The following is a 26,801-nucleotide window of genomic DNA, read 5'->3' as shown; positions in this document are numbered from 1 at the left end:
GTATGAAATAAATGTTCCACAGAAGACCAAACATTGAGGTAGATGTCTAGAGATACATCACAACCAGTAAGAGAAGTATGAAAGAAGAGGTGGAAATATAAACAGGGGTAGCAATTGGATGCAAGTCACAAAGTTGGCATGTTCCAGCCACAAAAATAGATCCTTGAGAAAAGAAGATAGTACATCATGAGAGAGGACAGAGGATCACAAGAGATTTTCTACTGGTTGTTCAAAATTTTGTTGAAGAAGCCTCATGTGTGACTGAAATAAAAGGACAAAATATTCCAGAAATTGAGAGCCACCAAAATAAACCTCTTCTGTAAGAAGTAGAGAGAGAAAGAATTAATGTGTTGAGATGATTTGCATCTCACAGATGAATGGGGAGGAAGCTACTGAAAAAGACTCCACCTAACCCTAAAAAGCAAGGGGATAGCAAGAAGTGGTAGAAGGACAAAAAACAAGAATAGACAAGTGAAGGATTCATGAGGTTGAGGAATGAAAGTGGACCCATAAAGTTATGAGAAACAAAAAAACAAAGGAAGAAAGGGAAAACTGTTGTAAGGCAGCCTCAGCCCAAGTCACCAATGTATTTGGAACAACTAGCAAAGTCTTCAGGGCAAAGAAAAACAACAAGATGGAGGTCATGGTAGTGAGAATGAAAAAGAGAAATGATAGAGAGAAGAGCAACATATCCTAGAACAGAGGAACCAAACAATCAGAGATAAGGCAGAAGATGAAACACAACAAAGGTATTGAAAAAGTCTGGCCATATATCCCCAGAATTCAGACTTGGAGAAGAAGGAAAAACCAAATAATCTTCAGAGTGACAGTCATGTAGTAAGGAATGACAAGAAAAGATACAAGAAAAAGGGACAATAAAAAACAAACCTTTATAATTAAATTCACAAAGAGATGTAGAAGAGAAAAATTGGTCTCAATACGTAGAGAGACAAGAAATGCATCAAAGTTACCAGAGCTGGATGAACTATGGCAGTAATTTCTTCCATAGTCAGCGAGTCTCCAGTGGCCACCACAGATAAAAGAGGTAGTAATAATAACATTTCCAGTTCAAGCTGTAAATTGTCTTAGGTGGGAGATAATTTAACACTCCTACGAAAAGTGGGGCCTAATAGGCCCCAGAGCAACTTGAAAGGTTATTATTATTAGGCTAATAATTTTGTATTTAAATGATATTGCCATTTAAATCCATTAATGAATGGATTAATGAGATTCCCACTGTCCCTATCTACTATCTAGTGAAACCACAGCCAGGGGAACGGGCTTGGAGAAATCAGGACTAGAAACGTCTTTTCGTAGGAGTGTTAAGGCTAGTGGCATGCACAAACTCTCAAAGAAAGATGCACAAAGAGCAGCTACTTTGTACAGAAATGTAAGTATATCTTTTCAAAAATACCTTTCCTCTTCTTCCATTAGACAAGTTTTGTAACAACAGTTCATCTTTTCACAGGTAATTTATTTTTTAGTTTTTTGCCTGGTTTCTATGACATACAGTTTATTCATTTCTAAAAAGTAATAAATCATAGTGAAAATACATTAGTGGATTTCCATATATTTACTTGCTGTGTGCATTTATTGCCTAGCAAGCTTAGTCTAGTTAAAATTTTCTGTTCTTTCACAGAAAAAAGAATGTGCACCTTTCCAGTATGCATTTTAGATTAAAATAATATATAATTCACTAAAACAGTGTATCCACAAATAACTTTAATTTACCTGTCTTTCTAACAACAATATAATTAAGTTAAAGTTAACATCTTTTGCCATGAATTTCAAAAAGACTATTGCAGTTTTGCTATAAAAATAAGTTTTTTCTATTTATTATAAACATGTACATCAACTAAAATTACATTGTTTTGAAAATTGCCTTGAAAGTTGAGAAAATGTATTAATATTTTGTTATGTGGGGAAATTAGGACACTGAAACAGCACACTGGATCTTTGGATTATTTAGATTGTTACTCCGTAAGTTGGACAGTACAGTTGCATTGCTAATGAAGTTGTACAAACTAAAACAGGAGAATTCAGAACACAGATACATCACATGAAACAACAAAGATAGAAATTTTTTGAAAAATATTTATTTTTCAAATAACAAAATAAAAAAAAAATATATATGAATGTCCATTACATTTTGACATTAATTTTATTGACATACAGTAAAAACAAGGATGTGTAATTAAATTTGAATATAACTTTGTAAAACTACAAAAAACATAACATGCATAGGTTTGTGTTTGAAGTGCTGATACCATTGTCAACCTGTTAGAAACATGACAAATAATTAATGTACAAATTAAATCACTGAATCCTCTCTTTGCAATTTGCCACGATATCAATAAATTCATCAAACCTACTAGTGAAGCCCCTTTCCTCCTTCTCTGTTTTCTTTTTGTACTCCTTGCTATTAGTCTTTACTAGGATGATGAAGATATAACCAACAGAGAGATAATTTTCTCTTCTCAATTAACCATAGACAGTTATTGTGTAGATTATTCGTGTAAACCATTAGTTAACAGAATTCCTTGGTTTTGGTGATCATGATCCTTTTTCCAAACACTTAGGTTTTTTAAAACATGTTTATACCTTACTAAAAAAACCAGGCAAATAATAGTTCTTTATATTATTATAAATAATAATGCCCCATATGACAGTCAATAGGATAAGAAAAACAGTAAAAAAAGGTGGGGATAAAATGGATAGGATTAATAGAGACTTGGAATAAATGGGTGGAAACTGCAGTTTCTTGTTTGAGGGAAGGGATACTAGAATGGTAGAAGGCTTTGGGTTCAGCAACTGCTTTTGAAAACTGGGGAGAAATTAAAGAAACACTGACTAATTTGTATCAAAGGTGTTAGATAATATTGAACTGATTAAAAACTTTTGTAAGTACTATGCTAAATCAGAGGAATGAGTTGAGACATTTATTTAAAAAACTGTACAATACCACACTGAATGTTTATTAACATACTTGGAATACTGCTTTGTTATATCTATTGTTGATGTGCTTAAATTTACTAAACAATATGAGCATCACTGGAATAATAAACATTTAATAGTGAAGTGATTAAAATTGAGCACCATAACAGATTTGTGCTATAATATACTAGTAACCAAATAGGATGATTATCTATGAACTGTTCCAAGAAAATAAAAAATATAAATAAGGAACAAAGAAATGAAAGACGGAGGTCAGGAAATAACAGCAGGGATCAACGAATGAGATTGTGAGTTCCATAAAAGTAAAATCCTTCTTTACCTCTTTAACAACAACTAAAATGGATATGCCACATCTAACCCTAAAAATTAATTGCATGAAAATAGTAGGTCATATAGATACTGGGTCAAATTATTCAGTACTATTTAAAATATATGGCAACAAGTCACAAGAAATAATCCAACACTTCTACTAAAAGTTAAAGCAAATGTAATGTATCTTGCAGATGAAATGATAAACTGTCAATTTTTAGGACATCTTGAAACAAAACTATATGCAACAAGTCACTGTGTGTGACCAATGTTTGTTTTCATTAGAAAGGTTTGACTATATCTTCTCCTACTAGAGTAGGGTTCATACAGGAAAACAAAGCAGCCCTTTATGACTCCACAAATGTTCTTGAATTAAATGTGTCATGACTTTTAAGATTAGAAGGGTACTGATTGAAGAATTACAATGTCCAAATTTAAAGAGTAAATAAAGACTGTGAAAAATTAAAGCAACTTGTGTTGAAATATACCAATATTTTTAGCAATAAACCTGGCCTCACAAATTTATCTGAACATAGTATTGCAGCCATGCATGAAGGAAAAGCTAGGATTTAGTAAACCTTAATGTTATTCTACCACTAAAGTACAAGCGCTACATGATTAAGTGGATGAAATGTTTTGTGATGGGTTAACTGAACTGTGCAGGAAGTAGATCACTACGTTCTAATTTAAAAACCATAACTTAACAACAGTGTGTACAACATTGGGAGAAATTTGTTCATACCCTGGCTCCAAGAGTTCACGTAAACAATGTTTATAGAAGAAGCATAAATGATAAATAATAATGTAAATGAAACAGATGTCATATTGTAAAATTAAGTAGGTTTATATAGACATATAACACTGACAATCAAAATGAATAACCAAACAACCATGTTGGGAGAAATATCAGGTCATCCCTTAAGTAATGTCAGATTTTAGGTTCAGAAAAACAGAAGGGATTTCAAATGCTTTTAATGTTATTTAATCAATAATGTATATTCCATTATTATTAGTTACTTCCTGCCAATGATTCACAAGCTTATGAATGCCACTTCTATAAAATTCCTGGGGTTTGGAGGAAAAGAATGTAAATAGAGTAGTTTTGACACCTTCATGCATTCCAAGCTCTTTTACATCAAGATAGTTCTGCAAACTGCAGAATAGATGATAATCAGATGGGGCAAGGTCTGGAGAATAAGGAGGGTGTTGGAAGTTTTTCTAGTCTAGTTCTTCAATCTTTGTAGATGTGATCCTTGCTGTATGGGACAGTGTATTATCCACAACACCTTTACCACCGATCAAAGCAGGCCTCTTTTCTTTTAGTGCAACATTCAAGCACTCTAACTGTTGACAACAGAAGTCTGATGTAATCATTACATTGAGTGGCAGGAACTCAAAGTGGGTCACCCCAACTATATCCCATCAAATGCTCAACAAGACTTTCCTTGGGTGGAGGTCCATTTTGGGCTGCACTTTAGCCAGTTTACCTGCACTGAGCCATTATCTGCAGCACTTAACATTTGTATAATATATCCAATTTTTATCTCCAGGCATTGTCCTGTCCAAAAAAGGTAAGCTAGGTTCACAAAAGTCCAGGAAAGTGCAAATGTCCACTCTTGCTCTCAGATTGGCTTCTGTCAAATCATGGGGGGCCCACTTTCCAAGTTTTGACATCTTTCCATGCTGTTTGCAAATGATGGTGAACTGTTAAAATGGGTTGAATTAAGCTTCTGTGCTAGTTCTTCAACTGTTACAGCACAATCTTCATCAAGTGCAGCCAGCAGCATGTCATCATTAAACTCAACAGGATGACCTGAACATGGCATATTAATAAGATGAAGTCACTTGATCTGAACTTCTGAAACCACCTGTGGCATTTTCTTTCATTCAGACTCTGCACCATAAACACCTTGAATGTTTCCTGTAGTTGCTGCTGCACTATTGCCTCTTTTAAACTCATAAAACATTATATGCCTAATGTGCTCGTCAGACACATCCATCTTCATAAGGATTTATTTGATTAATGATCTGAAAAAGTGGAGTTGGGTTAGATTCTTTTATTTGTCTGAACATTTTTATACATGTCCTACTACATATTTTAGTCATTAAAGCATTCTACAAAGACAGAAATGATAATGCACTTTCTGTATTAAATTTTTGAACATTGCTTATGGGATAACCTGATAAATAAAAAGTGGAAACATGTATGTAATGACACATTAAGTTCTGTAACTGGTTAGAAATATGAAATCACTCCACTTCAGAATAACTTACAAATATCACTATTGTATAATAAATAATGAAGATTGGTGAGAGATACAGAAAACAAACAACTGAAAAGAGCCTGAGGAAAACATGAACACAAACACTGCCAATTGAGAAGTGATAGTTAAGAATAATAATATGGAGGAAGTCGTGTTGGTGTGTAGTACTACTATTTGTGAAGGTTTGTTGCACAGTAATTTACATAAAAGAATCAGTTAAACCATGAAAAGTGAAAAAAAAAATCCAGAGAGTAGCATTGAACAAGAAAAGTATGTGAGCAAAAATAAGATACCTTGTTGGAAGTTAATTTTTATAAAAGAAATTACCTGTAGATAAATGTTTCTTGTGTTAAATACTTTGAAATAAAAAAACCTAAAGCTGAAATTAAAGATAGTCATCTTGTGATGAGAATGATATTGTGCTATCATGTACTATGATCATTACATTGAAATGTTTGACTAAGAAAATAAGGTGATATTGAATTGAAAAGCCAATAAACAATCTGAACTCCTAATTTGGTGATATGAAATTTGTAGTGTTTGAGAAAAGTTCAGGGCAGACAACGTAAGTATCTTACTTGAATAGATTAAAGGCATAGAAAAAGACATTTCATTATTACTAACAAACTAGTTATGCTTTTTGTGTATGGTTTTTGTACCCTTAATTTTCTTTATATGTTGTGTTGCCTGTCAGTATTGATAAGACAGAAAAGAACTAAATAAACAGCATAAGTAAAAGCATATTCTAAAATGATCACAGACTACAATTGAAAACTACAATTATTTATTGTAACAGCCTTTTGACATCTTCTTGTTTCAATTTTATTTCTTTACACCTTATCTAAAAGCATGACAAGTAAATTACCCACAACTGCAAAATTTGATGCAAACAGCTGATAATTACAAGCATATGAAGTTAGCTCATGCAGGCCTTGGCCATTTTTTTTGTTTAGTTTCTTTCATTTCCTCTATATATACACACACACACACACACATATATATATATATATATAAAACACACATACAATGATACATACACACAACAAGAAATAAAAAATATACCCAAGGAAAAGCAAGTTATACTGGAGAGCATACTTCCTTAGCATTATTTGTTTTTTAATACATTACTGATTCTCCAAAAGAACCACTACATTCCTTTCAACTATGCATTCTGCATGACAAAAAAACAACAACAAAAAACATTAGGCACTAAAATTGAATGGCTTTCTAACAAAGCTATGAATAGGTTTAAAAAATCTAACTGCTCAGAGCAGAAAACATGATCACAAACAATGCAACTGAGGCTATTTTATCTAACTTAAAGATGTCAAAATGAAATAATAGTATACAGAATTCTGTAAACAAAAACTGGTTTTTCAATATGTTATAAATAATCCATGATCAACCTTGGAGAAATTACAAATATTTTTTGAAAGACAAAATCATGTGGGAGTGGCATGTCATGTGGACTTTGGCAATTTTTTTTAATATCTCAATAAATTAAAAATACTGGAGGTTATAAATTTATAATCTGGCTTGTCAATTTCTATAACATCTGTTTCTAATTACTTAGGCACTTAGAAAATTATATAAGATTAGAAAGAAAATCTAAAAAGGGAGTTTAGAATACAGATGTGTCATAGGACACAGAGAAGAATATATTTTTTCTTACTAATTACTTTAGAAATTAAGACATTAAAACTTGGATATTATTAAAATATAAATTATAAATCAAATTTTGATGCCAAGCTTATCAACATACATGAATAATAAATTTAAGTGAATTTTTGTATGTAATCAGTAAAAGGTTGTGACATGCACTTTTAACCAGCAGTGCAGACAGAGTTGCAGGAACAAAATTGATAATTAAAAATCAAGCTCCACAAATCACAAAATCTAAATTTCTATATTTAATCTTTTCTCTAAATAAAGTTCTGAAACAGAAGATTTAAATTCCTCAAGCTTACATGCTTTTTTTTCATCCATTGTAAGTTTCTTCCAGTCATCTTTTTCTTTTTCCCTAAGAGTTGATATTTCTTGAGAATTCTCTTTAAAACGTATGGCTGGCATTGGAAAATCTGTCCTGTCTATATAGCTTGGTTCTCCGTTTAAGCCAAATCCAACAACTTCCCGGTTGCCTATTCTCTCTTTATGGTATGCAACTGAAGGGATGACTATTCTGGAAACTACATATCGACAAGGTAAATGTTTTGTTGCCACTTTAAGTAAATAACCAGCCATCCTTGAAATATCTGAAAATCAAAAAGTTTAGTTTCTTAATCAAATAACAAAATACAATATATATGATAAAGGAAAATTAAGTTTTATTTACTTCCTCCTCCAAAACCATAATTAGCAAAGTCAACTAAAGAATAGAAATTTAAAATTTTAATAAAAGTAAAAAACTACGAACAAAAGTCTTTAAGAAAATTTATGAAGCTCTGTCAATCATTTGTTACATTCAAAAATACAATGACACATTTACAATTTCTATTTGTTTAAAGCCAAAATATTTAAGGTTAACCATGCACAACTATTGCTGAAGTTCAAAATTTTCTAGATATTATGACTAAGTCTAGTTTTAAATAATAGTTGTGGTATACAGTAGGTAGCAAATAATAGGTAAAAGTATTTTGGAAAATGCATTGACTGAAAAAGACCTGTATACAGCAACAAGTATACTTTTTTACAGACAGGAAAAACCTGTATGCATGCACTATGGATGGCTACATTTAAAACAGAAAACTTTTGAAACTGACAAAAGTTTTACTCTTTTAATTCTTATTTATTTAACAATGGATATGAATAAGACAGAACAATGTTCTGTCAAAACATGTACTATGCTCCACTTCCAATAAAACTTTTCTATGCTTATAAATCTGTTTATCTATAATTACTGTCATGTGAGACTATAGGAATAGTACAAATTTCTTGAGAGATTCCACTTTATATATGCAGTCAATTTCATCTTCACTAATTTTTTTATTTGCATACTTCTTTGCAACTAAATTGAGCTGATTATGGCAGTTACCACTCTCAACTATAAATCATGAAGACCACTGTAGAAAGTGACAACATTTTACTGGTTACCTAAGACCCATTCTTTCAAAATGGTGGCAGGTCAGATTAGGTAGCAATATTTTTGTTAACAATAATCTTAATTGAAATCAATTTAAATGAAAATAATTTATTGAAACAAAATATATTCAAAAGTTCTTTTTTTTAAGGTGCATTGTTTGAATATGGTTTTGGGTACTGTGACATAATAATTTGCTTACTTTAACTTGACTGGTTACAGAAATAGGGAATGAGGTGAAACCTACTCTGATAGGTAATTGCATTCTCAATGAAAATAAGTCTTGCCACAGACAAACTACTTTATTACTTCAAAATACTGTATAAAGTTTGGTTCCTGAAATATGTTTGGACTCTCTGGGATCCAGAATTCAAACTTGCAAAAGAAATGGATATATGCTCTGGGAGCTTCTGAAGGTGAATACAATAGAATAGACCTTTTCAAAACTGAAAATAAACTACTTTTATTTTCAGGTCAGAAATAAATGTGGATTACAATTCAATGCTATGGATTTTCCAAATAGATAATTCATGTGATAAGTATGCTATATGAGGAATTCGAAAATTGTGTCCAAGTTGGTCAAGATAATATGGAGTGATTCAAGGTTCTAGAGTTAATCAGGGTGATATTCTATCACTACTCTTGTTCAACATTAGTGTATGGATTGGAAAATAAGGAAAGTTGATCATACAAATAGTGGTATCGAATGGTTTAATAGCATTCCTTTGTAAAAGATTTAGAAAATATTGATGATGTATGTTTGTCTTGATAAACCAATAATGGCTAAAATGACTGAACATTGACACATAAAACTCAGAGGGCTGGTTTAGCAATTGATACTGATAAAACAAAGACCAAACTTAAAGATTTAATGATTTGGATCAGGTCATTGTAAATATAGAAGTAGTTTATGATACCTTTACATATCTTGATAGTACTGACTGTGTTGATGGAGATATACAAAGAATACAAGTTGTTTTCAGTAAACAGAATTAAATATGGAATAATGCAGGTTTACCTAATGCCAAGACTTTACCAAGACTTGAGTCTAGACTGAATTTTTAAATTGTTCAAAAAAGAATGATGATCAGATATTTTTATCACATGGGTGAAAAGATATTAAGTAAAGGGAAGAAGAAAACAACCAGTAATAAAAAAAGCTCAAGTTATATAAATGGAAATAGTAGAGGTATGTTCAAATGAAAGAACTGAGAAGACTACCAAGACAAATATTGGGCTATAAGCTGCAGGCCAATTGCAAGAAGACATAGAGGAAAACCAAAACACACCTGGTATAGAACAATAGAAGGAGGGGTAAGAAATAAATTCCTGAACATAACAGAGATTGAAGAATGAGCATATGATTGAAAGCAATGGAGAGGTTTCCTAGTTGCCCTAAGATCAGTTTCAGGTTTGGAAAGAGTTGATAATGACTTTGAAATATGATAAACTCAAAAATAACATCAAATAAATGATGATGCCACTAACCAGAATATTTTTCTACTACCTATATTACTCTCTAAGCCTGAAAAGTCTTACTTGATGTATTGTTATTAAAAAAAGTGTAATTACTATTAAATAAACACGATATGACTGTGATATGCAGAAAAGTGAAACCAGGATGGGATATGGGCACTACCTAGGGACCTCTGAAACAAAGTTAACATATTTCTAAACTAAAAATGTATTTCCAATAATACTTAACTCTACTGACAATATAGTTATTTCTTGAACTCTTGGGTTTCCACTCTTTGCTCATCTAAACATTTAACACACTTGCTGAAGTCTTTTATGCCACTTTTGAATGCCATTGACAAATTTTAATTTGTAAAATTCTCCACCAACTTCAATGTGTACTCCATCAAGGTACTGTGTATAAGCACCTCATTTACATATATTTTTTTTTTTTAAATAAGTAAGCCAGGTTTTAGTGGGGAGATTGGGTGGAAGAGTGTCAGTAAAGATAAGTGTTACTGGAAATACATTTTCAGTTTAGGAAAATGTTAACTTCCAAAGCACACATACCTCCACTGACAATACAGCTAGAATCCCACACTGAAAAGGTAGAAGGGCTGGTGCATGCTTAGTTCATACATAAAATGTCTGTATAGAAAAAAGTGTACCAAGATAAAGATGGCAGAAGAAGAAAGAAACTACACTACATCTAGAAGAGATATTCTCTTCACCTGGAACCTAATTCTGGTATCAAAGATAGAATAGGATAAGAGTGATAGTCAGTACAGGACAACCCCAACCAGACAGCCAAGGTTCCACAACTCAGAGTTGGAACTAAAAGGTTGAGGTATTTATATCTCACATTAGTGGCTAGGGCTACGTGTATATATATATTTCATTTGATTAGATTTCAAACTAGCCATAGAGTGATGCATTTTTAGCCATCAGAAATCACTATGAAGAAGTCAGAGACACCAAAATGAACAAACTATCTCCTCTATCCACCAAGAAGTCCAAAAGACAACACCTCAGGCTTAGATAGCACTGCACAAAAATTTTTTTTGAAAAGTTTTTGCTGATTGTGACAGGTACCTGCACAAATATAGTTTTGGTTTTGCTTCTTCACATAGGAACTCTGAGAAATAAACAGTTAACTGTTTACCGGCAATAACGTATTTAATTGTGTTTATGTTTCTAATATGCTATTAAGTTCAACATAATGAAAAGTGTTTTGCTCCTGATTTTCGTTTGTATTCAATGTCTGGTGCATCATGTTGCAGTGTCCAACAGTAGTCAGCAAGCATTGACAGATTCCAGTTGCTCTGATATCGTTTTTCCATTGTAGCAATGTCCTGGTGAAACCTTTCACAGTGTTCGTCACCAACAGCACCAAGATTTGCAGGAAAGAAGTCCAAGTGTGAGTGGAGGAAATGAATCTTGAGTGACATGTTGCACTTCATTGTTTTGTATGCTTTGAAAAGTTTGTCTATCAGCTGAATGTAACATGGGGTTCTGTAATTGCCAAAAAATTGTCAACAATGTCTTTGAAGGCTTTCCAGGCAATCTTTTCTGGCCCAACTAACAGATCTTCGAACCACTTGTCACTCATAACATGTCTGATCTGAGGGCCGACAAAAATGCCCTCTTTGATCTTGGCCTCAGTTATTCTTGTGAACATCTGTCTTAAATAACGAAAACCTTCACCTTCTTTGTTCATTGCTTTCACAAAATTCTTCATAAGACCCAATTTTATGTAAAGAGGAGGCAAAAAAAATCTTTGCCAGGTTGACAAGCGGTTCATGCACCACATTTTTCTGTCTTGGAACTAACTTTCTATGGAGTGGCCAGCTCTGTCTAGAATAATGTGACTCTCTAGCACAACTGTCCCATTCACAGATGAAACAACAGTACTTTGTATAGCCGATCTGCAGTCCCAGTAACAGAGAAATGACTTTTTGATCTTCACAAATATTCGAGTTGTACCTGCTGTACTGGATGTGCTTCAGCAACATTTCAATGTTCTCATAGGTTTCTTTCATGTGTGCTGCATAGCCAACAGGTATTGAAGGGTGAATGTTGTCATTGTGTAGCAAAACAGCTTTGAGGCTTAACACTGATGAATAAAGAGATGCCATTCTTGGGGGTCATGGTGACAACCCAAAGCAGAGAAGAATCCTTTGATGTCAACACAGAAACAGAGAATGTCAATTTGTGCAAAGAATTTGGTTATATCATCTTGGGGGTTTCAAAAAACAGAAATTTTCATACCTGGTGACAGCAAACACCATTCCTGCAGTCTCGAACCCAGCAATTCAACTTTTGCTTTTGACAGACCCAAATCTCTGACCAGATCGTTTAATTCTGACTGTGTTATGAGATGTGGATTGTCTGAGGATCACGGTTCAAAATCTGGATCAATGTCACTGCCAGTTCCCTGCATGGTAGATTCTTCATCTGGTTCGTCTAAGATCCATTCCTCTGGTGGTTTCAGAATTGGAAGACTGTCGTCATGTGGCACGGGTCTCATTGCTGAAGGCAGATTAGGGTATTCAATTGACTTCTTGTTTTTGGCAGAGAAACCAGACAAACAGAAGAAACAGTCCATCATATGGTCTTTCTATTTTCGCCATATCATTGGGACAGCAAACGGCATTGTCTTTCAAGTGCCTCTAAGCAAAGCTCTCAGAGAGACAGCACGTGTTGCACAACAAATGCGAGGCACCCATTCCTGGTCTTGATCATCAATTTTACAGCCGAAGTACAGATGATATGCTTTCTTTACGAGAGCAGTTATTGAGAGTCTCTGATGAGCAAGTGAATACTCGCCACAAATATAGCAGAATGTATCGCGGCTGTTACAACATTAACGAGACATACTGACCAACACCAATCGTCCTGTAAAATGTCTATAACATCTAACTTGTTACAGTGCTACTGAGGCAATACTATATTCTGAAACAATATGTACACACTATAAGGTCTATATTAATCCAATGAGCAGCATCTGTGTATGCAAGCCACATTTATAGCCTGCTGAGACAGTGTCAAGCTGGCTCCAGCCTGCCCAGGCTGCATACTTCCACAGAACAGCTTCCATCCTGGCCTGATTTCATGCTTGGACATGCCCAGACTGCAAAAAACATTGTTTATAGGTCTCTTACAGAAACAAAAATTTTTGGACACAAATATAAGAAAAAACATGACAAAACTGAATATTGCAATGAAACGGTAAGTAATGGGCAAATTTGGATGTGAGTTTCATGATCAGCAGCCAAAAATCTATAAGGAACACCCAACAGTGTTCAAGAAGCAAAAACTTTGTTGCACAGTGTTGTTTTAGATAAAAGTAATTTAAAATTCCTTTTAATACATTAATGACAATAAATATTTCATTTTCCATTGAAAATTGATTGTGGTTGGCCTAAAGAGAGATTATTTAAGTATAGAAAAACCTTATAAGTTAAATCCTTATGTTGGGCAAAGGACAGTATAACTTCTAAGCTTGAAGACTGAGTTTCTAAACATTTGGGTAGAGAATGTCTGAGGTTGCCTCAGAGACTTCCAGTATGGAAAAGGTAGAAGTGAACATTCTTACAGACACTGAATAAATAAAATCCATGCTTGAACTGGCCAGTAAGGTGCAACTAAGAAAACTCAACAAGGAGTAAAACAACCAACAGCGAGAACCCACGGTAATTAGTGAATTAAGGAAATGGCTTTCTGTCCAGTCTTGACTGAATACATCTAATGCCAAAACAACTGCAGTTGAGAATTCCAATTTGTTGCAAACACATCAATCATTAAAGACTCAAACTGAAAAACCTTATGATACAGCATCCATTCCAATGGAAGAATCTGGCTGGATAAAGACAAGTAATCTGCAATTAAATTCATCACTCCTGTAATATGATATGATGGAAATGACTCCAGAAGAGAAGGTCCAAGACACAAAAACAAACATCTTGATAATGTATGCCTCTTAACAAGAAGCCCAAAATACAACTACGCAATGGCTGGAATGTATCATGATAGCTTTTCCTCTCAAAAAGAGACAGATCTTGAACCATTGCCCAAAATACTGCAAGAAGTTCAAGAATGTTGATATGGTGAGTAGACTTGTCTTCTCAGTAATGTCGAGAAAACCCACTTGTAGATAAAAAAAAAAATGTAAAAACGGCTCTTTGGGTTGAGAAAATTTTTTACATAAAGGACCTGATGATGACCAAAGAAAATCGAAACGTTGTTCACTCCTCTACGTAAAACATTTTCTCAACCCAAAGGAGCCATTTTTACATATATTTTTTATACTTGTCTTCTGTCCAAGTATCTGAAACTCCTGACCTTGAAGATAAGCTCTTCATCCTTGAAGAGATGCATTTGTAAACAAATGGATGTTGGGACGAGATGATAGAATGGGTTCCTCAATAGTAGTGTTGCTCCCATCCAACCATCATTCATAACTGACAATATTGCTCCTTGGTAAGGAGACAGGATGATCCAAAGGATTAGAATGCATGATCCACAACACTTCTGTTTATGAAAACTCATGAAAAACAATTTGTCTAGAAAAAGTGATTATGTTTCCTGAATGAGGTGCCTATTTATAGTACTTAGGCAGAGGGTGTATTAAAGTTGGTAGAGAATTTAATTAGAATTTGCCTAGGGAATTCAAGTGGGGTAAAAAAGACTGGAGCCAGCATGTTTAATGCTTTGACGGTCTATGAGTGGAAACACTGGAGATTGAGAAATAGCTACAATTGTCAGTAGAGATAGATATGTTTTTGAACAAAGATTAGTATTTAAAAACAAAAGAATCTACTTTCTCCTGGTATTTTAACACAAATAAAATATCAGCACAAAATATGTAACAAAAAATACGTTAACTGAAGATAATTTTTTTACATTAGTCTTGAATATAACCTAAGTACTCTGTAGAATTTCTCATTTCTTTTCTCCATCACATTCGTCTGGTGGTCTTTATAAATTCCACTAAAAGCTTTCTCTTATGACCATTAAACAGAAAGCAAAACAGCTTCAACCTCATTATTATTAGGTTTAATATTCCAAACTTGAACAGAATGCAGTTATTATGAAACATTTCTATAAACAAATAAAATCATGACCTATATCTCCAGAATGTAACTTTATTACCCCATATTTTACCATATATTCTGGAGATATTGGACATAGTTTATTTACATTTATAGAAATGAACAGAATGTAGCTTGTATTGTAAACATGAAGCCACTGTTCCTCCTCTTTTTTAGCACTCTTTCCAAATTAATCCTGTTGCCATAGACATCCTTTACTGAGCATGAAACAAAAGTTTAGTCTTGTATTCAAAATTTTATTAAATTACTTTATGTTATGTCAATTAGTATAGCATAAAATCTTAGCTAAAAATCCATATTTTAACAGCAAACAAGTTTTAAGCTCTTACTTCTACAAGGCAATATTTTAAAAAATCCTGAATTTTTCCTAGTGTGACACACTACATATTTTCTCTTAGCATGTTATCATCCCTATTTTATCTACCATCCCTTGAAAAAGTACAGAATTAAACATAAATTACTCTTTATAAAATTGCCATTCCTCAGATAAACCATATTTAATATAGTCTTCAACTTTGTATTTGATAGCTCTGTAACCAAACAAAGTCAGACACTTCTTACCATACCCACCTGTCACATTCTCTCATTCAGGATTTGTTAATAGTTCTCTCTTACATTTAATTAAATATTATCTGTAACTAATCGAAAATCATGGTTTTTGTCTATCAAATGACATATAACATTGTTTTATGAATGAAAGATTGATAATTCCACTGTTAGTACAAGCTTCATTCCCATGAAAAAGATGACTTGTTTGGAGTAATTTGTAAGTGTTCTTGTGATATAATTAGAAAGCTACAAGATTTATGATAGTTAGGGGAAATTGTCTACTTCTTTCATGTAATTAGCCTATGTTCTTTGGTGCATTATTTAATTAAATAACAATTAATGCATTTTTTTTCCATACTAATGGGTTGAAAAGAGTTAAGTGCCCTAAACAGCAAGAAAAATGATTTGAGTAAGTTTATGTTTCTCGTGTTTATTCATTACTTATTATTATAAAAGTAACTAAAATATAAAACTAATGATCTCTTTAGGTTAGTTATGGTTACATTAGGTAAAATAAATAACAACATAATAATATATTTTCATGAGGCATATGAGCAGCTTATGGGTAATGTAATTTGATACTGCAATGTGACCTCCAAGTTCCCAGAGTGATTTACAACTTATAATGGTGCAACTAGTAATTAGACATGACTCAAAGGGAAAATGAGCTTAATTACTAATAGATATATGCTTTTATGAGTTTAAAGACTACTTAGGATTAATGCAGAGATGCCAACTGTTTCAAATGACTGAGTGCAATGATTGTAGACAGAGCCCTTTATCATTTGTGGCTACTAAGCCTGACCAATGTCTCTAAGCTGTTTGTTATTATATTATTATTTTTTATTACTGCTATAGATTGTTCATTTATGACTTGTTTTGTGTATTTAATAGATAAATTAAAAAAATTCTTTTGAAATTCTTTTCCATGTTCTGAATTCTTACCCATAAATGTCGTTATCTGCATCATTTTTGTCTTTGGTGAGATACCAATTTTGTATGTCTGGAACAATCGTTTATCCTGCCAGGTACCACAGAAAAATTGATCTGACAAACTGTACAAAACACATGACTGTCACTGACTTTTGATGCAATGACTGGATATTTTGCACTATACTCTTTCCTAAATTTTTGATTCACAGTTTTAGTTCTTTTAGATTTGCCAGAAACAAGACAATCTGATGAACGAGGCCTCTTTTTTTCCATCTTGTAAACAATCGCATTTGTGTTTCTATGCTGCTACGAAAAGGAGAAATACCCATCTATGTGAATGCTGACTGGCTGACAAGCACTAACGACATAACTATGGATTCCCCACATACCCAGTATGGAGCACCACCACACTCAAACTATTGGTAGATGTCAGAGATACAAATATTTTTTATTATTTCAAGCACAAACATGATTATCGCAAGTTGCCATTTGGACTACGTCTTTTATTTATTATCAAAATTTATTTGTATCTTACTAGAAATTTTCTTTTCACCCCTTTCAAGCCCTGGGAGAACAATTTATCACTTTATTGTATAGGCCAATATAATACATAATAATTTGGGAGTTGCAACAAGTCGTAATATTTGTCTTTATGAGTGTATAGTCGTAATGTATACATCAAAATCGTAATGATTATGCTCAAATCATAATGGTTGGCATCTCTGTAAATGTAGTTTTATGCAACAATCTAAAGTCATTCTAGAAACAAACAAAGGGTAAGTTAGATTTACTTTGGTTTCTTGTTTTGTAGTTATGAAGTCACTCAAATTGACCAATGTTGTATATGAGTTTGGGTGGAGAAAATAGTAGCTAAAATATAGTCTTAGTGAAAACAAACATTTGAAATGTATTTAGGAAGTTTTAGGGATTACACAAAGGAAGTATAAGGTTTTGAGATAAAGAACAGTATTTTTAATCTTAACATGAAAATTACTTTGCAAATGAACTATTCAAAACAAATATTCAATATATTAATGGACAAATTTTTATTTTAGTTTATTAAAAATACTTCACAAAAAAGCAAGATTTTTTGTTTAGAAAACACTTATAATGTTAAGTGAAAGACTGCATTTTGTGAAGCTATAATGAATGTCAGAACTATTAAACAACTTATAACTCTTTATTTCAAAGAAATTTCATCAATTATCCTGTTATTTTCTACATCTAACTAGGTTTCAGTTATTCCCATTACATCAAAATTCTCTCTTACAACCAGTGATCTAAGGTTATCCATTTGATTTCTTATACTTCTAGCAATATAATAATAATAATAGTTTTGCCAACCATTAACCTTACTACTTCTGTACTTTGATTCACAGATGCATCTACGCAGAAGTACTAATTTAAGACGAATTATTTGAATTGAAAATTACTACATATACAATCTAAAGCTGATCATTGTTGTAGTTGTGCTTTTTGAAACATCACATACAGGTTGATAGAAAATTACATTTTATTGAAATTCCTTTTAGAAAATGCCTAAAGTGAAAAACCTATGGTTTATGACACATAATGGCCATGAATCCATAGAGGAATGCTTATGGGAGACAACATTTTCTTCTATATGAGGGTATACCCTTTGCCAAGCAGGAAAAAGAGAAGAGAAAACAGTCTCAAGTGTTGCAGGGATGGATGGAAATTTTTGAATGACCAACCAAACTCTCACCCACAAGTGGTCAGTGGGCCAATAAGTGTAGCAATCAGACTATATACTGTATATGTCCCACCAACCCTACTTCAGAAGGAGGGCACTCAAGCTGTTAGAGAGATGGTTCAAGCTATACAAACAGTGCTGCCACCAATACCATCCTACCTCTCACTGTACTGTGCTACACACACACACACTGAGAAATTCTTCATGATTCGCCACCCCAGCAGCTAGGAAATGGTAGGTGGCAAGGGGTTCCCCAGTGGTAAGACTGAAGATAGAAAAAGAATTTGCATTGGAAAAACCTGGAAAAGTGCTTGGATCTCCATCTGGCACCTGCTGGAAAGGTTTTTTACTGAGGATAATGCAACTGATGACAGAGGAAACCTATTTTGAAAAGCTGGCAAGAATGAGAGAAAGAAGTGAGCATTCACTTCTGTGGTGCTGGCTTTCTCCATGATAGTCCATGGAAAGGTATGGCCTGGAACAAGCAATTGGTTAAGTTTAATGTCATGAGGTTACCTCTAATATTTTTGAACATCTCATGTTCACTGTGGATACTGGTAGAGCCATGGCAGATGAATAGAGAACTTTCTGCTACCCCTGGTCCAGTGCAGATTGTTTGGAAATAAGCATACCCTGGAGGGAAACATCTGGAAGGATTCTGTAAGAGGGAAGAGAGTAATGAAAAAGATCATGTACTTATCCTCTTAAACGCAGTGTGATGATTAAATAGTATTGACTGGAAAGAACTAAACCCACAGAAAACAAATGATGAATGTGTGAAGATTTGTCCATGTGCCAGCCTGAAGAATCTCACCCAAGAGTTAATAAAAATGAGAAGGAAGAGAGTGAGATAAGTGATAAATCTAATGAAACAATGTGAAAAAGCCTGTAAGGCTTAATATCCAGAGTATATGTTAACTGAATGAGCTAAAAGACTCATCCAGAGAGAGAAGTAGGTGATAGGTCTATAGATGAAGAATGGTCCCAAGGCAAGTGCAATGATAAACTTCTAAAAGTAGACATTTGTATCAAATGACATTGCATAGCCCCAAACAGACATAGAAGGCAATCTGGGTCCAAATAGATATACAGATATGAGATATCAGGTAGGGAGACAGGAAAAAAATATTCATCTTCTTAGAGCAGGTGAGTTCCTGGGAGGTAGAGCCTGGTCTGGATATAAGAGAAGATATGTACATTTAGAGAGAGCTCATGAAATGTAGATGGCATCTACATTCAAATGATGGTGACCACAGGTAACAAGGAGAAAAAATTCTCTAAGAAAGGATGGTATAAACAAACAAGAAGCAAACAGGGCATGTGTGAGTGTTTGAAACCACAATTAAAGCTGCAAGTCAGTCAGAGTAATCAGACAAGGAGGTGCTGAAGGAAGGAAGGAGTGGAACAGAGTGAAGGGGACAGATAATTGGTTGGTTGGTGTTTTATGGCACAAAGCAGCTAGGCTATCTGTACCAAACATCCAGTAAAAAGTTAAAATTAAAGTAAATGTATTAAAATTAATAAAAGGAAATTAAGGTAAAACAAAACAAAGTTTACAGAAAGCATAAATAGCATAAAATCAATGTTTACATCTAGTCTAGAATGTTAAGAGAAAAACTACAGTAATACAAGTTGTAAAAGGCTTTCTGTAGCATAACTGTAACTATCATAACTCACCAGGAAGACTAACAGATGAGTTCAAACATCACGTCAGTCACTTGAAATTGGCTTTTCCAGTCATGGTTCCAAATTAATTGATGTTATGGCCATTTTCAAAAAGAAAAGTAAGAAAAGTTTTAAGACTTGTAGCAAAATTTTAATAATAACTAGTCAGGATAACTAACAGGTAGTTCAAATGGATAGTTCAAAAAGCAGTGTTAATCACCTGAAGTTGGCCTTTCTAGCCCTGGTTCAGTGTTTTTTACGTTACAGCCATTTTCTAATTTCAAATCGAACTAGATGGACTGTGATTCTTAAAAGGGAATCACATTAAAATAGGTATAATGTATAAATTAAAAAACTTAAAAGGTATTAAAAAGATTAATGGCCTTTAAAACACTAAAAACATTTCTAAGGTGGACAGTGTCACCATTACCAATAACACTGTCTAACGTTATGGACAAATCTTGGGACAGAACATGTTTAAAATGGTGCCATTGTTGAGAGTTGTAACAATGGCAAGAAAGTAAAATGTGGCTTATTGTAACCTGAGTGTTACACAGACTATACACTGGTGCATCAGTTCCAGATAAAAGAAACGATGAGTTAAAAACTGTGACCAATGTGTAGTCTAGTTAGAACAACTTCCTCTTTCCGATACTTACAGAAACAAGACAGCCAAAGTACAATATAGGGTTTTATTTGGAAAAGCTCGTTTTCATGTTGTTCACTCCAAGTCAACTGCCAGTAGGCATGGAGCCGAGCCTTGAATACAGGACCATAGTCCATGTATGGAATAGGTATAGTGGAGATAATGCCAAAGCAGATAGATTTAGCTGTGGTGTCATCAAGCTCATTCCCGCGAATATCAGTGTGGCCTGGTATCCAGAAAAACTGGATAGAAGTAGATGTTAAAGAGAAATGGGCCAGTCAGTTTTGAATATCGGCGAGAACAAGGTGTGAACCAACGTGAAGCAATTCCAGGACCAGAAGAGACCAAGCAAGTCAGTATAAATAGTGCAGTTTGAGTACTACTTATCTTCTATGTGATCTAGGGCAAGAGAAATGGCATACAGTTCAGCAGTGAACACAGAAGCTGTAGAGGGGATTCTGCATGAAACCATCGAACCATAACAAACAATGGAAAAGTCCACACAGTCACTTGATTTCGAACCACTTGTATAAATAGGAATGGAAAGATGGTTCCAAAGATGTTCAGTAAATAACAGACAGTATTTCCAATCAGGAGTGTCTGCTTTTTTCAGATGATTTGATGATAGGTCACATTTGGGGACTGTAAGAAGCCATGGTGAGATGGGCTGGCCAGTGGATACAGCAATGTTATCCATGGACAGACCAAATTTATCCAACTGCACCTGGATACAAAGGCCAAAAGGAGCAATGACAGATGGCTTTGGCTTATCCTTCAGTGATACTCCTGCAAACATTCAGTATTTCCAAAACTTTCTTGACATTTTTATGGAATATACACTTTCATTTGAGAAATCCAACAGTGTTCATCAACCCCAAAATTAAAAAGATTTGGAATGGATGCAGTGAAATATACAGAGAAAATATTTACTGAACTTTGTGTTATGTCACAGTGTTATTGTAAAACAATATGTGAAAACACATACATACCAGCTGCAGAGAAAGCATGCCATAAAAGAGGCTAGAGGAGAAGTTTATTGTTGCTAATAAGATTGCCAAATGGTTAAAGAGAAGAATGTCTTCATGCAGCCCTGATTATGTTCACAGAAATCTTTCAAGACTTGAACAGCCATAACCAAAGTGGTTAACTCCTAAACAACATATCCATATAAAAGAGCCAAAGATAAAGATCACTAAAGATCCATCCTATCCCATCAAAACTTGTATGTGTTCCCTTGTTCTGTCATTCTCACCTTAAATAAAAAGCACACTGATATTATTAATTCTCTTTTCAACTTGAACACCTCCATCAGAGCTCTTCTAAATCTTTTTTGTTTTATAAGATAAAACAATTTCATGGATCTTTACTTGTCCTTGCTTAATTTTCATTCTCAGACATCAGCTTAGCAGCCCTTCTTTAAATCTTTTTCCAACAATTCATTGTCCTTTTTAAAGTAGGATACCCAAAACTGGACACATTACTTCAAAAAGGGCCTCACTAGTGACCTACACACTGAATTGATCAACTATGCTTATAGTCAATATTTCTACAAAGAAACCCAAAATCCTATTTGCTCTAATACTAGCAACAGCACACTAATACAAACAGAATGAGATGCAATAATCCCAAGGTTTAATAATATTCAGCAAATAACTATTTATCAAATCTGTAAAGAATGAGTTGCACCTCCATTACAAGCATTTGCTGATTGTGTGTTTAGCAACACTGTTTTTATATTTATAACACCTTTAAATATTTTTATTTCACCATTGGTTATACACTACTTTTATCACCACATTTTGACTATGTTCCTCTCTAAAATGTTATTTTTATGGACTTTATAGTTTTTACCACATATTTAACTCTTCAAAATTATCATATCTACAGATTAGGTTTTAAAATAATTATTCCCGGTAATAAAGGATCACTATCATATTGTGACCACCATGAGTTTTATCTTTCAAAACCTTTAAGTTATTACTGTAAAGTATAATGTTACATCATGATTTAAGTTATATTTGTTTCTCATAATTAATTTTTGATATTAAACATTTTGTTAGTTCCTTTTTAGGTCTTATTTCACCATTAATACAAACTTTCTTGAATCTTATCAAAAGGTATGCAGGCATATGATTATTTCTTACCTAGTGTAGGGAACTCTTATTAAAGTTTAAAGAATTTCTGACAAATGTTAGATTACATAAGGTTCCAGATGTGTAGCATTAACAACAGTGGGTTTTTGTTTAAAGTTTTCTAGATTTCCTTTCACTCTATTAGTCTTTTGTTCAGGATCCTTCTTAGATTGAAGATGACAATAAAATGCCTACAACTAGAAGATCAGGTGATATATGAAGGATGTAACTTCCTTTGGTTATGTTCATTTGTTTTTGAATTTCACGCAAAGCTACACAAGGGCTATCAGTGCTAACCATCCCTAATTTTGCAGAGCAAGACCAGAGGGAAGGCAGCTAGTCATCACCATCCACCACCAACACTTGGGCTACTCTTTTACCAATGAACAGTGGGATTTACCAAATGGAAATAAGCAACATGGAAATAAATTGTATGTAGCTTGTTTTAATCAGAAGCTAATATTAGTAACTTACTAACATGATTGCATCATAAAATACCTATTAAAATCATGGGACATGCCAGAGTCTACAATACATTTCAACTACTATGCTTCAAAAATGTTTTAAATGACTACTTACACAAGGCAAGTGACATAAAACTTTATCTAATTCTGCACAAATTTTGCTCATCCAAGGTTATATAATAAATGTATAAAACATGAGACAGTAATTTTATTTTCAGAAACAATTTTCAAACCTTTTCAAGTCATTTCAGCTAAACATTGTTTACCTGAGCAATTCTAGCAACTTCACAATAAAAGGCCTTTGATTTATGTACCAATTATTGACTGTTTGACCTTTCACCCTAAATAAGATCACATAAACAAGTCCATAAGAGGTCAGAAGAAGCCAAAGAAAACAATACAGCTGGTAGCGTGTATAAAGAAATGCAGCTGACTGGATATAAATTCACATACTCTTGGATAGCAAATAAATTTAGGATGTGATGTTAAAGAAAACACTCTTGCAAAGATGCTTTTTAATTATGGAAAAAAGAAATGCCAACTATTTGTTATATACAATTAAAATTTTTGCCATCATGGTCCTAACTACACCATTCATTACGTAGGTAACAGCATAAGGAAAAATGATGCTGAAATATGTTCATTGACATAGTGAGAACAGTGACAGTTAAATGATAAATAGAAAAAAGAGAAGGTATTTTCTGAAGTCTGCCCATTTATTTTCAGTAATTCATTTAGTTTAGAAGCAGGTTGCTATTAGCTAGCTAAATTAATACATTTGTACTGTGGGTTGAATTCATGGAAAAAGTTAAATAGTCCTTATTTATCTACTAACTGTGTATAAAAGTGGATGAGGACTGGAAATTCTATCAATATCAGTAACCTAAACTACTATTACTGGTTTTTACTATTTCAATACTAACAGTACCAGCTGTCTGATCATTTCCTTAAAATTGATTAAAACAAATTTCATTAAATATAGTATAAATTTCAAACCAGAAAGGAAAATATTCATCCAGCACAGACAGTGAGACTACATAATACTGCCTTATGGAGCACTGACACACTAACAGCTAAATCTGGCTCCAGTTAGTTAGTTACATATTTGAAAAATAAGAATATTATTTAGATTCTAGTTTTGGCAGAAAATATTGACTTAGCATCTTAAGGTGTTTGACTAAAAACCTACTACCTGTACTAAGTAATTTAAATTTGATAAGATGAAAAACATTTTTATTTACAAAAGCTTTAAACAGTTTAAAATAAACTTACTCAACCTTTGGCAAAATCTGAAAGTAGCATTATAATTATGTTTATTTTATTAAATAATATTGCAGTAATGTCAATAACTCACTTGAGATATTCAGTTACAAGTTAACAAGAAGGAAGTGTACAGATTAAAGAATAAGCAATTAGAGTAGCAGAATTTCAAGTTGCATTAGAACAAAGTTATAAAAGTATACTTGATGAACATTTACCTGTTAAATGAAGCTTCTGAAAAGGATTAATTAAAATGTATCAAATACAACTTATAATTTAAACTAGAAATAGAAAATATTCATATAACCTGGATAATGGACACCATAAAATACAAGCAAAAGTACAATTCCCTAGTGAGAGTAAAAGTTTAAGATAATCTATCAATTCAAATTATTTCATGGACTTTAAAAAGGTTAAGTGTTTTGCACTCTTAATTTCACATAAAGCTAAAGCTCTGATCTACTTAAACCACCCACCTAGAAGGCAGCATTGTTTAAATTTAAATATTTATATTGTCAAAATACAAAGTCTATAATTTTAACAAATTAGGAACTCAAATTACTAATATTAATAAGCTAGAATATAAAATAAGAACCTCATATCTTTTCATTTCGCTGAGATACAGCTTATGTACTGAATCAAACATGGTAGCCCCATTCAATTTTTTCCATGTTTCTGAAATGGTCCCATTTATACTCTTACTACAGTATATGACATGTGAATAACCAATACACAGCTTAAAATGTCCCAAGGGTGGTTTTCCTTGCCTCTTTAATCTTTGAAAAGGTTTTCACAATTTTTTAATCCAAGTTTCCAAAGAGATAGGTTGTGTCTTTAGTCTGCTTGAAGTTTCATATTTTATAAAATTTAAAAAAACCTGTGTAACAAAGGTTAATAAATTATAGTGAACTTCTATGGTATCACAATAGTTATTTATGATTTTTTGGTTATTAAAATGAATATATAAAACCTAACAAAATTTTGTTTGATATCCTCCACGTGTGAAATTTTAAATTTATGTCCAGCAGCAACAGGTTGTAGTGAGAAGAGATAATTGTTTGCTTTACATCTTGGTTTATTGTTATATATTTTATACACAAAGTACTTTAAATCTTTACTAAATGTATACCAAACTTTATGAAGATACACATGCAGTATCAAAAGTTATAGTACCAATACTTTACACGTGCAAATGTATAGATGAACTCGTATATTATACACAGCCTGTTGCAAATTGGTTAAACAATGGTAATACACCTGGACTTTTTAATTAAATTAACTTATAAACTTTTAAACAACAAATTCTTAGTACTACCACTACTTAACATACACTTCCTGATTGAACTTCATTTTATGAGCTCAAAGAGCTTACTAATTTAAAAAAAAAATTCTTCCTCAAAAAAAAAATTATACTCTCAAGTTCTACTTCATAATACATAATTCTAGCCTCTGCATTTATATTTACATATTTAATAGTATGGTCACACATACTGATAAGACTTTAGAGCTAAAACTTCCATTCACATTATATATTAGTGTTATTCACGTTTCAGCACACAATAACAAGTAGACAAATATCGATTTATAACTATAAAGAAGTATATTATTAATGGTAGTAGTGAGAACATACTAAAAGTTTCGACAGACTTTGACTGTCTTTTTCGCTTTAGAATTTCAAGTGTTTTACACTTTAAGCTCACACACATTTTACTTTTACTAATTTAAGCAAAACAGAACAATATGGAATTGAAACGTAATTTTGTACTTTAGTGGCACGAAGAAATTAAACAGGTGTATACGTGCTTCGTGCTTAAACCTGACTTATATTATTTTAAAATTCTTACCTGGATTTTACCGAAGGATTGTAGTTAATAACTTCTCACGTTTTTACTGCCAGTATTACTATTGAGTAATTTTATGATAGAGGAAGAATATTTCGACCAACCGGCTTTAACCTAGTTTTGTTCGGAGATAAATATAACCCACGATAAGGGAACGTTAAATAATAATCCTGAGCTGTGATGTTTATTATTCTATATTTTAAATATTAAATGCTTAAAAATAAGTCTCAGACACATTACAAAACATAATGTTTTTCTCGAAAATAGCAAATACATCAAACACTACTGAATTCAGTTGATAAACTTATTTTGTGTACTTTTTATTACCTTTATCTGCCTACAAGTGTCTAATTTTATCAGGGCGTACATTTATTGATTTTTTCATCCAACACGCTACGTATTTTTAGGGTTCCCTAGTGTCTCAGAG

At 32.9% G+C, this 26,801-nt stretch overlaps 1 protein-coding gene across 1 annotated transcript in view; it reads right to left on the bottom strand.

Moving 5' to 3' along the window:
* LOC143237898 (cytochrome c oxidase subunit 4 isoform 1, mitochondrial-like) overlaps positions 1-26,535 on the bottom strand; it is a 44,049-nt gene extending 17,514 nt beyond the window's left edge. Inside the window, exons 1-2 of the mRNA XM_076477613.1 lie at positions 26,378-26,535; positions 7,496-7,780 (exon numbers count right to left, since the gene is read on the bottom strand). Of these exons, the coding sequence (XP_076333728.1) occupies positions 7,496-7,769 (274 nt within the window). The 5' untranslated portion in view covers positions 7,770-7,780; positions 26,378-26,535. The remainder of the gene's footprint in view (positions 1-7,495; positions 7,781-26,377) is intronic.
* Positions 26,536-26,801: the final 266 nt, after the last annotated feature.

Source organism: Tachypleus tridentatus, chromosome 13 (assembly GCF_004210375.1).
Source record: "Tachypleus tridentatus isolate NWPU-2018 chromosome 13, ASM421037v1, whole genome shotgun sequence".
Lineage (NCBI taxonomy): Eukaryota > Metazoa > Arthropoda > Merostomata > Xiphosura > Limulidae > Tachypleus > Tachypleus tridentatus.
This window is presented reverse-complemented; position numbering and strand designations above follow the sequence as displayed.